The 16206-nt window shown below is 40.8% G+C and overlaps 1 protein-coding gene and 1 pseudogene across 1 annotated transcript; both read left to right on the plus strand.

Moving 5' to 3' along the window:
- The first annotated feature begins 2056 nt into the window (after positions 1–2056).
- LOC125528301 lies at positions 2057–3153 on the plus strand. Its single transcript, XM_048692794.1, has one exon. It carries the CDS (start codon positions 2175–2177, stop codon positions 3099–3101), a length of 927 nt encoding a protein of 308 aa, XP_048548751.1. The 5' UTR covers positions 2057–2174; the 3' UTR covers positions 3102–3153.
- Positions 3154–10396: 7243 nt separating this feature from the next.
- LOC125528300 lies at positions 10397–11743 on the plus strand (annotated as a pseudogene).
- Positions 11744–16206: the final 4463 nt, after the last annotated feature.

Below are 16206 nucleotides of genomic sequence, written 5' to 3' on the forward strand. Positions count from 1 at the left end.
GGATTAAACAATGTTCACATATTCAATAAATATTAATGAATACAAAAAATGTTCATGGACTCAAATAATGTTTGCAAATTCAAAAATTGTTCATGGATTCTAAAAATTGTTCAAGGATTCACGAAATATCCATGTATTCAAAATCATTCTCGTATATGAAAAAACTTTATGAATTTAAAAATCATGCGTGAATTCAAAATGCTCACTTTTTAATAATTTGCGAAATTTTTTGCAATTGTGTTTTTTTAATTCTGAACATTGTTTCTGATAGAAGTGAACAATTTTTTTTGTTATTATTAAATATTTTTAAAATTCCAAGTTTTTTTAGAACACGTTCTTTAGATATCCAAGTATTTTTTGAATTTGCGGTGTAATTTCAAACAAAATTCGAACATTTGAAATATTTTTGGAATTTGTGAATTTAAAAACAAAAAGAGAAGAAAATAAAAATAAGAAACATCACACAAGAAAAACGAAAAGAAAAGAAACAAAAAAATAGTGAATTGCTAATTCAAGAACCTTCTTAAAAGTTCCTGAAAGCAGTTCGCTAGTGGGCGATCAAACCCTTAATGGTCATAACGAGCGATGCATATCAATAGGCCTCCCCCACTCCACAAATGATATGCATCACCCGCTGCGAGCACTAGCACGCCTTTGCCTACCCACGCTCCATAGCAGGCCGGTTTATCAATGGGTTTTACAGACCGCTTTTCCTGGGGCCATGTTAGGAAGGTTCTGATAGCTTCTCACCCAGTTTTGGGAAGCTTTCAAGCCGGTTTTCTTTTTATTTATTATTTTTTAGTTTTGTTATGTTTTTCTTTTCTTTTCTGTTTTGTTTTATTTTGTGTTTTCCAAATTTGTGATTTTTTAATTGATAAACATTTTTTAGATTAATGAACTTTACAAATTTGTGCACATTTTACGAAATCGTGAATATTTTTTGAATTCATGAACTTTTTAAAATTGTGAAACATTTTAGGCTTGAATATTTTTTTTGAATTGTTCATGTTGTGTTCATTTATTTTAAAAAGGGTCGATCTTGGGGGATATGAACATGAAATTTTATGAATTGTTCATGCTCGTGAATATTTTTTTGAATTGTTTATGCTGTGTTCATGAATTTTAAAATTGTGAATATTTTTGAACTTTTATAAATTGTTAATGCTGCCTTCCTTGCCCCCTTAGTCCATGCTGTGTTCGTCCAGCCTCTCCTCGACGGCATGGCCGACCAACTTGCCGAGATCAAGAACATCGACCACTCAAGCGCCGAGTTCGCAAAGCTCTTGGATATTCATGATTATTCATGAATATAAAAGAATTGTTCATGTAATTTTCAAATAAATTCATGATATAGAAAAATGTTTGTAACAATATCAAACATTTAAAAAAATAACACATTAAAAAATGTTCATCAAACTATAATCTTTTGTTGCATAGTTCAAAAATAATGTTGACGGCATATAAAAAAATTTCATTCTGTTTTGCTGAATGAAAAAACATATTCACTCCTTTTTACTAATATAAAATGTGAAATACAGGGAAAAATAAAAACAAAGGGTGAAAAGAGATAAATTAAAACTGAAAGGAAAAGCAAAAAAAAGAAAAAATAAACTGGATGGAAGAGTCCTGAAACCGCTGCAGAAAGGTTTCCAAACCTTTTCCTAAAAACCGTGGAAAATTTGTTGGGCCGGCTCGTTTCACAGACATACCGCTTTTGCGCTACGAACTCCAGGATCTTTTATGTTTTTTACCTTACAATTTTGGTAGATACAAAAAAATAAAATAAATAATATATATTCAAAAAATAAAGATTTTGATGAAATTCGTTTTTTTGGGTTGCAAAAAACCCCCTTTTTTTCTTTCAAGAGTCTTACACTGTCATATATAGAAAAAAAACAAAAAACGAACGGGTCGGACACCGCACTACCCACCGGCCGGCGGCGAAAACTTCCGTTGATTCTTTTGGCTGGAAATTAGTGATGTCGAGCTTTCCGTGGACTGATTTTTCCAAGTCTTCCCATGGACACAACGACGTCCATGACTTGTCCAATTTCTTAATTGACCGGCGAGCACACAACCAGCCATCTCCTCCCCCAACTGCAAACCTCCTCCACAGAACCACAGCGTTAGGCAGCTCATCCTCGACCTTCAAAGCACCTTGCTAAGCCTAAGCCATGGCTGCCAAGATCACCTCATGCTTTACCTTCCTAAAGGAAGCTCTGATCCTCCCCGCGCTAAACCCCAAGCTCTTCGCACCCGTGCTCCTCCTCTTCGCCGTCACCGCCTTCCTTGACCCCTTGGCCCACGTCGTGTTCGTCCGGCCTCTCGCCGATGGCATGGCCAGCCGTCTCACCGAGATCAACAGCACCGACCCCTCGAGCGCCGAGTACGCCAAGCTCGCGGAGAAGCTCATGGAGACGGAGGAGATGAAGCAGGTTGGCAAGAGGATGGTCCGCATCACCATCGCCCAGTTCACCGTCGGTCCGGCGCTCGGCCTCGTCAAGCAGATCCTCGCCCTCTTCGCGGCCTCCACGACCTACTCCGGCGACCGCTACTCTCTAGCGGGGCTCCTGCGCGAGCTGGTCAGCGGGAGGATCAGCCTGAAGGGCCCTTCCATCACCATCGCCGTCGTCGGCGCGCTTGACTTCGCAGGGGCAGTCCTGGCCGCGCTGCGTTATCAAGTGATGAGCGGCCGTTCGGGGTGGCTCTCCGTCCAGGGTCTCGTCTCCCTCATCGCGCACCTTGCCTACCTCTGCTTCACCGTCATCGCGCTGGTGGGCGTCGCAGCGTCGGTGGCCGACAGCAGGAAGTGCCGCGGCGTGCGCGCGCTCCGGCAGGCGTGGCGGCTCGTGACGCGGGTGAGGAGGAAGGAGGGCCTCGTGCTGGTGGTCGTGGCATACCTCGGGCCTACCGTTGTGGCTCCGCTGCACAGGTTCGCTCTTGGGTATGCCAAGAGGAGCATGGCGGCGTGCTTGTGCTTGGTGGCCGTGTATGCTCTTCTGTCTGGCGCGCAGCAGCTATTCTCCTTGGCGGCGGCCACGGTGTACTACTACCAAGCCATGGAGAGCAAGGAGGTGATCGATGCCTTGTGGTTATGCTAAGATTAGATTCCTTCCAGTCTAATAGAATATACGTGGGATTATATTTGCAGTCTGGCTAAGTCTCAATCCACCGAGACTTCACTAAGTCTCAGTTGCTATATCCGTGTAAAATTTTCTTTTCAGTTTTTTTTTCATTTTTGCAAATTATGTTATTTGAATTTCTTTAGATTTTTTTAAAAATTTGTTAACAAATTTTGGAATCAGGAACATTTTTTAAATGTTTGATAATTTTTTTAAAATCCACACATTTTTTGTAATTCCCAAACATTTTTTGATTTAAAAAGGGATCATTTTTTAAATTCTTATTAATAATTGAAAATGCATTTTTAAATGGAATCTTTTTCAAAATGTGATTTTCTGAAATTCCAAACAATTTTGAAATTTCTGAACTCTTTTTAAGAGGGAATTTTTTTGAAATAGAAAGGAGGAAAAAGAAACCGGAAAAAACAAAAATGGGACATGAACTTGTCAAGACCTTTACCCTTCTAGAAGGTTCCCAGAACAGGAGCCAACATCTAATTTTTCTTGCAAATGGGCTGGCCCAGCTCGGTTGGTCCTGCGACGACGCAAAAACTCCCGACAGTCTTGGGCTGGCCTTCCAACCCGGGCTCGTCTGTTGGCTTGCCATTCTGACCATCACCCCTCCCTCTCCGGCCATGCCGTGGTCGCCTTCTTTCCTCCTTGCCTCATAGTTCACTTGACTCTACCACGTCCAAATCCCCAGACCAGTCAATGTATTACCTCATGCAGTCTTTGGCTTCGGCTCCTCCGCTTCAACGCCTCCCTCTATCTCTCTCTCATGGACGATCTGGGGCGGACCGGTGGCATGCCAAGGCTAGGGAGACGGTGGGTGCGAGGGGAGCCCTAAGCAGTCGTGGAGGTTTACCCAATGTTTACCTGATCAATAGTGTTGGGGTACTCCAGGTGGCCCGAGGAAGGAATCGAAACCCTAGATCACTGTAGCCAGATCCAGGAACAACAACAACCTCACACAACACCTCGCCGCTGCTTGGAGTGGATTTGTGAGGCAAGGAACCTCACTTTCAGTGAGGTGGCAGGTGGAGGAGAAGACCAACACAATGGTTTCCGATGGGAAGGACCAAGGTGAGGCTCCCCGCCTCCAATTTTTTTACGTGCCACAAATTTCCCATGGATGACGGTGAGAGTCTTATTATGCTTAGTTTTGGGTTTATAGGAATATAACAGTTTGTATGGAGAAGCTTTCGTTGGTGTTCCTTGAGCTGATCACATAGCATTCGTGATGACAAGTGGGTCAACGACGGCCTTGAGGCCCTGTTTGGTTCAACTTTTATCGACGGATTCCGCTGTCGCGCAGCAGAATCTAAACCAAAGGGCGAATCCAGCAGAATCCGATTCTAGAAATCCGCTGCCAAAATCTGAACCAAAAGCGGAAGCAACCCAGAACGTGCTTTACAAAATCTGATTCCGCTGCTGGCCAAAATCTAAAAAAGCTGCATCAGCTGGTTTGCCAAATGACCTACATCTTTTTCACATCAGATTTTTCACAGCTGTTTTTCCACAGCAGATTTTTCACAGCTCCTTTTAGAAATTCATAGCCGAACCAAACAGAGCCTGATGCGCAATGGCGGCTCAATTATTTGCTACATGTAACTATCTCTCATCGGTTACGTCTTCATAACGATTGTTTTTGTATATTATTAATTAAAGCTTTGTTTTTTCACATTGTTTATGTCATGTGTTCGATGTGAGGCAAAACATGAATCGTCGTACTCTATTATCTTTGTGTAAGTACTAAACAATGGACTTGCTATAGCAGTTGCCATTCGTTTTGTTGTTCACGTCGATAGTCCATGGCTGGAACTGATGTTTATGTGAAGCTTACAATAAATTTTCTGTTTCAAATACGAATATGTGTTGGCGCAGTAGACATTGAAACTGCAGGTGCAGGTATGGTATAAGGAAGTGCATTTCTAACCATATGCATATCCCCCAAGATAGACCCTGTGTCATTAAGGTTGGTTGTAATGATATTATCATAGCTAGTATCATGCATGTCAATTAGGCAATTTTGATGAGGTATCATAGCATTAAATGAAGAAAAAGAGAGTGTAGCATCATATCATGATACCGTATCATAATAAATGCTATGTTACTTTGTGTCATGCATGACAATAAATAGAGTACCATATGATACTAATATATGATACTATGCATTAGGGAGATGGTATTATACATTAGTATCATATGCATAATACTAGTATATGATACTCCTATTACAACCAGCCTAACTTATTGCACATCACACCCATTACTACATTACCCTGGTTTCAGCGCCCTTGTGTCACATGTCGTGTGGCTTTTGTTGCCTCAAAGCTCAACCACAGTTAAGCTCCTTCATGGTGATAATCCACTTCTGAGCCCAGACTCAGCTGCACCATGCTGACGAAAAACAAATCAAAACGAATACAAGAAAAATTCAAAATATTCTAATTTTTTGTTTGGTAGATAATTTGATGAGTGAGGTCCGCTCCAACTTTCAAATCATTTGGACATCCGAGCAGCTCTCGGCAAAAAAAGACAAATTTAAGGACCGTAAAAAAGTTTACTGTTCACGCATTGCTTTGACCCGATTTGTCTTTTTTTCTGAGAGCTACTTAGATGTCTAAATCATCTGAAAATTGGAGCGGACATCACGCAATAAATTTTCTACCACTCAATTTTTTTTTTGGATTTTTTGTGATTTTTTTGACCGGATGCGGATGAGTCTGGTTACCGAAACGATGCACTCCTTTTATGGTGTTCTCTTGTGTCTCCTCCCCTCTTTATTTCGCCCATAGTCTTATACTAAGGTTTGGTAAATTAGTAGAGTTGGCAGGAAGTTCTGTTAGCTGTACATGCTTATCAAGTATTGCCCATATTAATGTTTGATGGCTACCAATTTCCTGCAGACTCGACATCTGCTTTATCACATAAGGTTTCTGCTATCACGTTGTTGTGGAAATATTTTGTACTAACATATTTCAATGAGATTTGATTATATGAAACATAAATATCTGGAGTAATAACAATATGATACCTAAAATTGAAAAGAGAAAATACGTATAATTTATTGTGTCTAATTATTATCTAGTCATAAAATATCTATTAAATCAAAACACTATTGTAGAATGGAAATTCTCATGCATGTTTGCATGTTGAAGTGAGCTTTGTCCAATACACGGTTGCATGTTGTGGTGATCTTGCTTTGGTGTAACCGTTTCCTCAAATATATATAAAATGTATGACTTATTTGTGGTTGTGTGGTCGAACTAATTCCCCACTTAAATATTTCGAAGTGTGGTGCATAGAACATTTTGATTGGTGTATTTGGACCATGTGAATAATGCAAAGCATCCCTTGTATGTATGTAATATATACTTGTGAACATGGAGTTTGTGTGCTCGAGCTCATATGCACCCTTTGACATGTATGGATTTCTCGCCCAAAAAAATCGATGCTCCAAAAGGACTGTTTTGGGAAGCATTTTGGAGCATTGATTTTTATTTTTTGCCAAGTCCTACATGAATGTCATTCCATCACTAAAATTTGCGTGCATGTGAAATACACATCAATGTTTGCCCCCCCCCCCTTTATTGTGTCTAATTATTATCTAGTCATAAAATATCTATTAAATCAAAACACTATTGTAGAATGGAAATTCTCATGCATGTTTGCATGTTGAAGTGAGCTTTGTCCAATACACGGTTGCATGTTGTGGTGATCTTGCTTTGGTGTAACCGTTTCCTCAAATATATATAAAATGTATGACTTATTTGTGGTTGTGTGGTCGAACTAATTCCCCACTTAAATATTTCGAAGTGTGGTGCATAGAACATTTTGATTGGTGTATTTGGACCATGTGAATAATGCAAAGCATCCCTTGTATGTATGTAATATATACTTGTGAACATGGAGTTTGTGTGCTCGAGCTCATATGCACCCTTTGACATGTATGGATTTCTCGCCCAAAAAAATCGATGCTCCAAAAGGACTGTTTTGGGAAGCATTTTGGAGCATTGATTTTTATTTTTTGCCAAGTCCTACATGAATGTCATTCCATCACTAAAATTTGCGTGCATGTGAAATACACATCAATGTTTGCCCCCCCCCCCCTAAAAAACAGCTTTTAAAACTTGTCTAGTAGTTTTTTACTGTAGCAAAGAGTGCATGTGAGCTTGAGCTCAGAAGAGCACTTTCGGCAAGAAGCATCTATCAATAGTATTGAACTTCAGTACCACAACAATCATAGAGGTTCATAATTCAAGCTTGATATCTTGCGAAACTCTTTCAACCTTTGTAAGGAATTGTTTGTTAATTGGTATGTGTACTATTTTGTTACAAAATACAATTGTCTGATGTAGGAGAACCAAAAATTCTAGACTATGATAAATTTATCAGTGTATCAACGACCAATTGATAAACTACTAACTAGATGTGGATGCGGTAAACTAAAGAAAAAAGCGTGCCTTATAATAGGAAGGTCAAATAACCAAACAAGGGAAATTAATAAGAGAAGTGCATAAGGTGACCTCTGTACTTTTGCTTTCAGTGGTCATAGAATTGTTGGAAGGTGATAGTGTTGGGGGACGTAGTAATTTCAAAAAAAAAATCCTACGCACATGCAAGATCATGGTGATGCATAGCAACGAGAGGGGAGAGTGTCGTCTACATATCCTCGTAGACCATAAGCGGAAGCGTTATGACAACGCGATTGATGTAGTCATATGTCTTCACGATCGACCGGTCCTCAGTACCGAACGTACGGCAGCACACGTTCAGCTCGGTGACGTCCCGCGAACTCACGATCTAGTAGAGCTTCCGGGAAGAGCTTTGTCAGCACGACGGCGTGGTGACGGTGTTGATGAAGCTACCGACATAGGGCTTCGCCTAAGCACCGCTACGATATGACCAAGGTGGATTATGATGGAGGGGGCACCGCACACAGCTAAGTGATCAATGATCAATTGTTGTGTCTCCAAGGGGTGCCCCCTCCCCGTATATAAAGGAGTGGAGGAGGGGGAGGGGCCCGGCCTCCCCTATGGCGCGCCCCATGAGGAGTCCTACTCCCACCGGGAGTAGGACTCCCTCCTTCCAAGTAGGAGTAGGAGAGGAGAAGGAAGGGAGAGAAGAGAGAAGGAAAGGGGGGCGCCGCCCCCCTCCTTGTCCAATTCAGACTAGAGGGGGAGGGGGCGTGCGGCTGCCCTTGGCCGCCCCTCCTCGTCTCCCACTAGGGCCCATTAGGCCCAATATACTCCCCGGGGGGGTTCCAGTAACCCCCCCAGTACTCCAGTATATGTCTGAAACCTCCCGAAACACTTCCGTTGACCGAACATAGTCGTCCAATATATCGATCTTTATGTCTCGACCATTTCGAGACTCCTCGTCATGTCTGTGATCATATCCAGGACTCCGAACTACCTTCGTTACATTAAAACACAAAAACTCATAATACCGATCGTCACAGAACTTTAAGCATGCGGACCCTACGGGTTCGAGAACTATGTAGACATGACCGAGACACGTCTCCGGTCAATAACCAATAGCGGAACCTGGATGCTCATATTGGTTCCTACATATTCTAGAAGATCTTTATCGATCAAACCGCATAACAACATACGTTGTTCCCTTTGTCATAAGTATGTTACTTGCCCGAGATTCGACCGCCGGTATCTTAATACCTAGTTCAATATCGTTACCGACAAGTCTCTTTACTCGTTCCGCAATGCATCATCCCGTAACTAACTCATTAGTCACATTGCTTGCAAGGCTTGTAGTGATGTGCATTACCGAGAAGGCTCAGAGATACCTCTTCGACAATCGGAGTGACAAATCCTATTTTCGGTCTATGCCAACTCAACGAACACCATCGGAGACACCTGTAGAGCACCTTTATAATCACCCAGTTACGTTGTGATGTTTGGTAGCACACAAAGTGTTCTTCCGGTAATCGGGGGTTGCATAATCTCATAGTCATAAGAACATGTATAACTCATGAAGAAAGCAATAGCAGTAAACTAAACGATCAAGTGCTAATCTAACGGAATAGGTCATGTCAATCACATCATTCTCCTAATGATGTGATCCCGTTAATCAAATGACAACTCATGTCTATGGCTAGGAAACTCAACCATCTTTGATCAACGAGCTAGTCAAGTAGAGGCATACTAGTGACACTATGTTTGTCTATGTATTCACACATGTATTATGTTTCCGGTTAATACAATTGTAGCATGAATAATAAACATTTATCATGATATGAGGAAATAAATAATAACTTTGTTATTGCCTCTAGGGCATACCTTCAGATAGTGTGTAGAGTTGCAGCATGTGTTTTTTTTCCTTTCTTTCTTTCAGTTTGTAGAAAAACGAATTAAAAAAAAGTTCAATTTCTTCGCAAAAGAATTACAAATAGTATTCGAAAAAGTAAATATTTTTTGAAAACTTCAAATATAATTTGAAAACACGAAAATTTTAAAATGCAAACATTTTTTCAAAAAGTTTAACATTGTTTCGAAAAGGTGAGCATTTTTTCAGATTGCATACATTTTTAAAAAGGGAGCATTTTACCAAATATGTGAACATTTTTCAAAAGTTGAAAGTTTTTGAAAACACAAAATTGTTTCAGATGTGTGAAGGGAATATTTTTCAAATTTGTGAATCTTTTTTGAAAACTTGTAAAGGAATTAGAATGCAAACTTTTTTGAGTTTCCTAACAAATTTTGGAACAGGGAACATTTTTTGAAATTCCGAAACATTTTTGAATTTTTCAATAAAAAAGGTTTTGTGAATAATATTTAAAAATATGAACTTTTTTGAAAATCCCATTTTTTAAATAAGTTTTTTTGAAATTCTAAACAATTGAAAAATATCTGAACTCTTTTTAAGAGGGAACTTTTTTTAATAGAAAGAAAAAAAGTAAAATAACCTAAAGGATTTTTTTAAAGCGGACCTGAACTTGTCAGGACCTTTAACCTTCTAGAAGGTCCTAGAACCGGAGCCAGCTCCAATTTTCCTAGCAAATGGGCTGGCCCTGGTCGATGACACAGAAACGCCCAATTCCCGGATTCGTCTGTCTTGGGCTGGCCTTTCAATCTGAGCGAAATCAGTTCTCCAAAAAAACTGATTTTCTGGCTAAAAAAACTGTCCTTCTCGCCTGATTTTCTGGCTGGAGTGGACGAGCTGAGCTTACCGTGGACCGATTTTTCCCTTGGCTACAACGAGTCAACGACGTGCCATCAGTTCTAAAATTCCTGGGCTGACCGGTGACTGAGCACACACCAGCCATTGCCTCCCCACCTCCACATACCACTGCGTTAATCCTCAATCCTTTCCACCCGCGCCTTCAACCTTCAAAGCACCTTGCCCCAAAAAAATCCATGGCTGCCAAGGTCACCTCATCCTCATGCTTTGCTTTCCTAAAGGAAGCGCTGATCCTGCCCACGCTAAACCCCAAGCTCTTCGCGCTGGTGCTCCTCCTCTTTGCCGTCACCGCCTTCCTTGACTCCTTGGACGATGTCGTGTTCGTCCAGCCTCTCGTCGACGACATGGGCAGCCGTCTCATCGCGGTCAACAGCACCGACCCCTTGGGCGCCGAGTACACCAAGCTCACGGAGGAGACAGAGCCAGGCGGTAGCGGTACAAAGCTCCTCCTCATCACCATCGCCCAGCTGGTCGTCGGTGGTCTGGCGCTCGGCCTCGTCAAGCAGATCCTCGCCCTCTTTGCAGCCTCCACGACCTACTCCGGCGACCGCTACTCGCTAGCAGAGCTCCTGCGTGAGCTGGTCAAGGGGAGGATCAGCGTGAAGGGCCCTTCCGTCACCATCGCCGTCGTCGACGCGCTTGACTTCGCATCGGCGGTCCTGGCCGCGCTGATTCCCACTCCCGCCCTGATGGGCGGGCTCTCGGGGGTGCTCTCCGTCCAGGGTCTCGTCTCCCACCTCGTGAACCACGTCTCCCTCTGCTTCACCGTCGTCGCGCTGGTGGGCGTCACCGCGTCGGCGGTCGACAGGAGGTGCAGCGGCGTGCGCGCGCTCCGGCAGGTGTGGCGGCTCGTGACGCGGGTGAGGAGGAAGGAGGGACTCGTGCTGGTGCTCATGGCATACCTCGGGCCTACCGCCGTGGCTCCGCTGCACGGGTTCGCTCTTGGGTATGCCAAGAGGAGCACGGCGGCGTGCTTGTGCTTGCTGGCGGGGGTTGGGGCCTTCTGTCTGGAGCGCAGGAGCTCTTCTCCTTGGTGGCGGCCACGGTGTACTACTACCAAGCCATGGAGAGCAAGGAGGTGATCGATGCCTTGTGTTACTAGTAAGCGTGCATGTGTAACACACGTATAATCATAGCTAAGAATTTCCTCCTTCATCACAATTAGGAGACAACTATTTAAATAAAATAAGAAATCTCGCAATCATATGTATATGTCACATATCAACAGCAATCAATTGGTTAAACTTCTCCATAGAGAAGATAGAGGCATAGGCTATTTAGTCTAGTATATAGTAAAAAAGGAGTCAAATATCCTATTTTATAATGCAGAATTGTCCAAATGAACATGGCCGAGATGCAAACTTGGAACAAAATTGTAAAGTTTCTCAGAGGTATAACTCAGAAAGGCCATATACTGTCGCATGGGGTAAACACTGGCTTTTAAAGCATTGAAAAAAAAGTACAATCATAATATTATTCTTCATAGTTATTACATGATGGACAACAAATTTTCCCAAAAATATAAGGAAAAAGGGTAATATATTATCCGATTTAAGAACAAACACATGTTATACATGCATGAGCATAACGCCAGATTGACAAATAAACTTCAATCTTAGCAAGTAGAACAATGTCACATGAAGGCTTTGAATACTACATGAATCATCATTTATAATTGTGAGGGGCCACGAAACAACTCAGCAATCTAACTGATCACAATGTCATTGAATTTTACACATGGAAGCATTGGACATAGTGCTTTTAAAGGCAATGCCTTCATCTTGGTAGAGTCCCGGTTGATCGATAATGACACATAAAGTGCATCACCTTAATACAGGTGTTGTTGTGCTAACAATAGCTCCTTTCCTGAAAGGAGAATATGAGATACCATACAAATCACTATCTAACAATAGCACACTTATGAAAAGTTGGACCATCTCAAGGTTTTCTTCAAGCTCTGCACCAATACTTCTTACCGAAAAAGAATCAGACACGCCTACTTAAGTATATTATCATAGCAATAACCTGTTCTAAAACGATACCATGAATCCAGTGAATCCACAATGAATCTTTGAACTAATATTTCAACATGGTTTGGGATTGTGCAATGGAATAAGGATAGGTTAATCTTAAGGCCCATGAAAATATTCATAGTGAATTAACCTACAAAATATATAGTAAGACAAGAGTGAACTAAAATTGATTGCAGAATAGTAGGATGCTGGTTTAGTTCCAATAAAATTCGTTGCAGATTAGTAGGCAAATTTCCTCCAATTGTGGCATGATCTTGAGAAGGAGCATCAACGCAATTGCACGTACCTAATGCTCAACCACTGAATCTTCCTTCAACTATTTTCATGCCCACATACATGCCCACCTGCACCGTGAAACTCAATCAACTGAACAAAAGCTATAATGTAAACAAATTAATTTCACCTCTTTATTTGTAAGTCTGTCCTCTTGTTTAGCATACTAAACTTTCCTTTCTCTAAAAGAAAATTTTCATACACAATATGTACACAAAAAGAAAAACAATAGCTCCAGTTCATGACAGGTAGATAGTTTGGTAGACAAAAACTCTTATGACATGGATCATAATATAATTTGTGGAAATGTATGTATGTTTGTCTTTAAGTAGATTCAAGGTCTTAGCTCAGAGAAAATAAGAATCAGAAAAGAAATTTTTCAAGGGTTCTACATTCGACACGGCTGCAAAAACTTCAGTTAGTACATGGTATACATGGCATAAATTTCTTCCAATTTATCACATACCTATAATTGCAAGTCAATCAAAACAGTGCTTCGCATGCATATACTGCAACATAGCATTAACCATGTGATTGCATATAAATCAGGCTTGCCTGAATAAAACAAAAGAATTCACTCGTAAAAAATCAGATTGCCATATGAAGTTATTAACATCCACTTTCTCACCACTCAAATGCACCCTCTAGGAGCAGTGGCGCATAAACTGAATCCGTGCAAGACAGGAACTGAATCCTAGCACAAGAATATTAGTTCTGCACAGCAAGAAAAATAACCTCACAAAATACAATAAAAAACTGAATCCACGTTAAAAGAAAATCTAAACTGAATGCCGTGCAGAACAGGCCACATCTGGTCAAAATAGAGGACCGAATCAACAAGACAGAAGGTTAATATATAAGGGGGAAGAATGAAGTGGGTGGATCAACTAATAGGAATAGAGAAATCAGCGTCTGGGGGCATCAACTGCAAGGAGTCAATGGCGGGGGAGGCGGAACATTTGCGATATTTCTTATGCCATAGAAAGTGTCTGAGACCAATTAAGTAATTCCCAATAACAAAGATGAGGTGAACCTGAAGGATCATCACTTCAATTTTGGCCACCGCATTGTATGTGATCCCTTGATTCGAGCATGGTGGATTGGTGCAGACGCTCCTCCGAGTCAACAAAAACTGCATTCGCTTTAGTAAGGGGATACTCTCTGATCCAAAATAAGTGTCACAGTTTTGAACTAAGGTTAGTTCAATCTTAGTTCAAAACTGCGACACTTATTATGAATCGGAGGGAGTACATGATTAATGGTGGATCAAATACTGATCTCTATGTTTCAAGTACAGGCCACAACTCCTTGGATCTAGTGGTGTGTAAAAAAATAATTTGCTATACATTGACTTTGTAAATGATGTTTCCTGTCTCCAAACTTTTTTTGCCATGACCGACATGGAAGGAACATGGCATTTTATCCAGTACCAAATATTAGCAATGTAAGCAGCAAAACTCCAAAACTACGAAGCATTCATTGCCCCACAGCATAGACACTGATTCTCAAGAGATAGTGAGATCGAATTTCTGCAACCAGCCAAATTTAACTATTTAAGCACGAGGTCACAATCGAAAAATGCAATGCTAGTCAACCAAAAAGAGTAAACTTAGGATTGCGAGTGTATAGGGCAAATAATAAGCAGTACACGACAGCTGTCAAATCAACATCCCATTTTAAAATTTCTAGCAATGCTTTTCATGTAATCTATTCATATATAGAGTACATATGAGCCTATAAAGACATCCTGCCATATGTCATGATTACTAATTACGAACAAATTTTGGAAGCAACTAAAACCAACCTTCGAGCTAAGATTACAAACATGAGAAAGTAAAAAAGAAAGAAAAACATGTACTCTAGCACCATGAATCCAGAACAAGAACGCACACATATATATGCCCACAAAGAAAAAGGAAATAGTGAATGCCCTGCATAACACGAAAACATATGCTCAAAATAAAGATCCAAATCAACAAGACAGTGGCTGAATAAATCGAGGGAAAACGGGGACTCGGTTTGTTAGGTGTTTAAACGGGAATGGGTACCCAGATGGATTATCATTCTTCATCTGCCGTTAGGAAACTTGAAATATGCTGCAGACTGTTATATATGTATGTTTGCTGAAATGTGTTGGGGATCCACAGTGCTCCATATGAGAGACCTGGTGGTAGACTGAAATTAGTATGAAGGCGCCCAATTCTATCACTACTTCACCAATTTTTATTAGGAGGCATGTAGTTCAGCCAAATGAGTTAACACCCTTTGTTAGTCAGATGGACATGCTCCAGTCTAGGATGGCATTAGCTAAGAAGACGTGGTATAGCAAAGAAAACATGGACAATCAATGCAACTTCTCCAGTTGAGAGGACCTAGGTATAGATAATAGCAAAACCCATGCCTCTAAAAAATTAGCAAGATCACATGTACTGGGTGAATAATATCAATGTTTCTCAACATAAGTACAGAAAAAATATACATATGTTTTTGTATATCTTTTTTGCTAATTATATGCAAGCCTATATATTTGCATTGGGTGCATGTCCAGTTTATTAATCACAACAGCATGTAAGTAGGCCAAATGAAACTGTCATGTCGAATGCAATGCATACAACTCTATCCATTCGCTTACCAGATTCTAAACTGCACTAAAATGTGCAGGGTAAAAGATTATTAAATCATGCTTTGCATCATCACAAAAAATCTTTTTGTAGTACCTTACGAATACGCAATGCATAAAAATGATGAAGCACGTGAGAATACCGTTGCAATTAATTTTATTTGAACAGAAATAAAGATCCCCAACTTGCACTATGGTTCCAAACATTGAGGTCCCAAAGAGGAAGATTTTGGCCCAATCCTCCACCTCGTATGCCAAACTGATTCGAGTACGAACTGAAGTACTGTATCTCTAGCACAATCAACAGCTAATACCAAATATTGAACTACAGAGTCAGAGTGCTAAACCAAAAATTAGTGCATGTCTGCAGCTGCACAATTTCCAAACAAATATATGGTGCAGCAATGAGTTACCTTGTTGCTGCTGAACTATGCGTATTTGTTCACGGAGCATTGTGGCAGCTTTCTGTCTAGCATACGTGATGCATAGCAGTACGCCATTACACAAGAACCAGAGCTGGAATTTACATGACCCCATTACTCTCCAGATCTAGGCAATGGCTCATATAAGTGTGCAATTCCTGAGAAAGTTCAGTTAAGAAAATGAAAGTTCAGGAGCATGTTAACTAAAATCTGAGAAAGCAGCTTGAAGCAGAGGAAATATCATGAGAGCTTGATTAACATTGTTCTCCACAAGTCGACTACTTCTTTTCTTCAGTGTTGAGCTCCTATATGAAATATCTTATAAAGCATTGCAAGCTAGAAAATATGTAATACACACTGGAAGAATAAAAAGAATGTACCTTGAGGCTCTTCTCATCCTTTTCTGGAATAGCTCTTCTCATCTTTTTTCTGGAATAGCTCTTCTCATCCTTTTCTGGAATAGCTCTTCTCATCTTTTTCTGGAATAGCTCTTCTCATCCTTTTCTGGAATAGCTTTCTTTTTAGCATAGTGCTTA

This window comes from Triticum urartu, unplaced genomic scaffold, assembly GCF_003073215.2.
Source record: "Triticum urartu cultivar G1812 unplaced genomic scaffold, Tu2.1 TuUngrouped_contig_4782, whole genome shotgun sequence".
NCBI classification, from domain to species: Eukaryota; Viridiplantae; Streptophyta; class Magnoliopsida; order Poales; family Poaceae; genus Triticum; species Triticum urartu.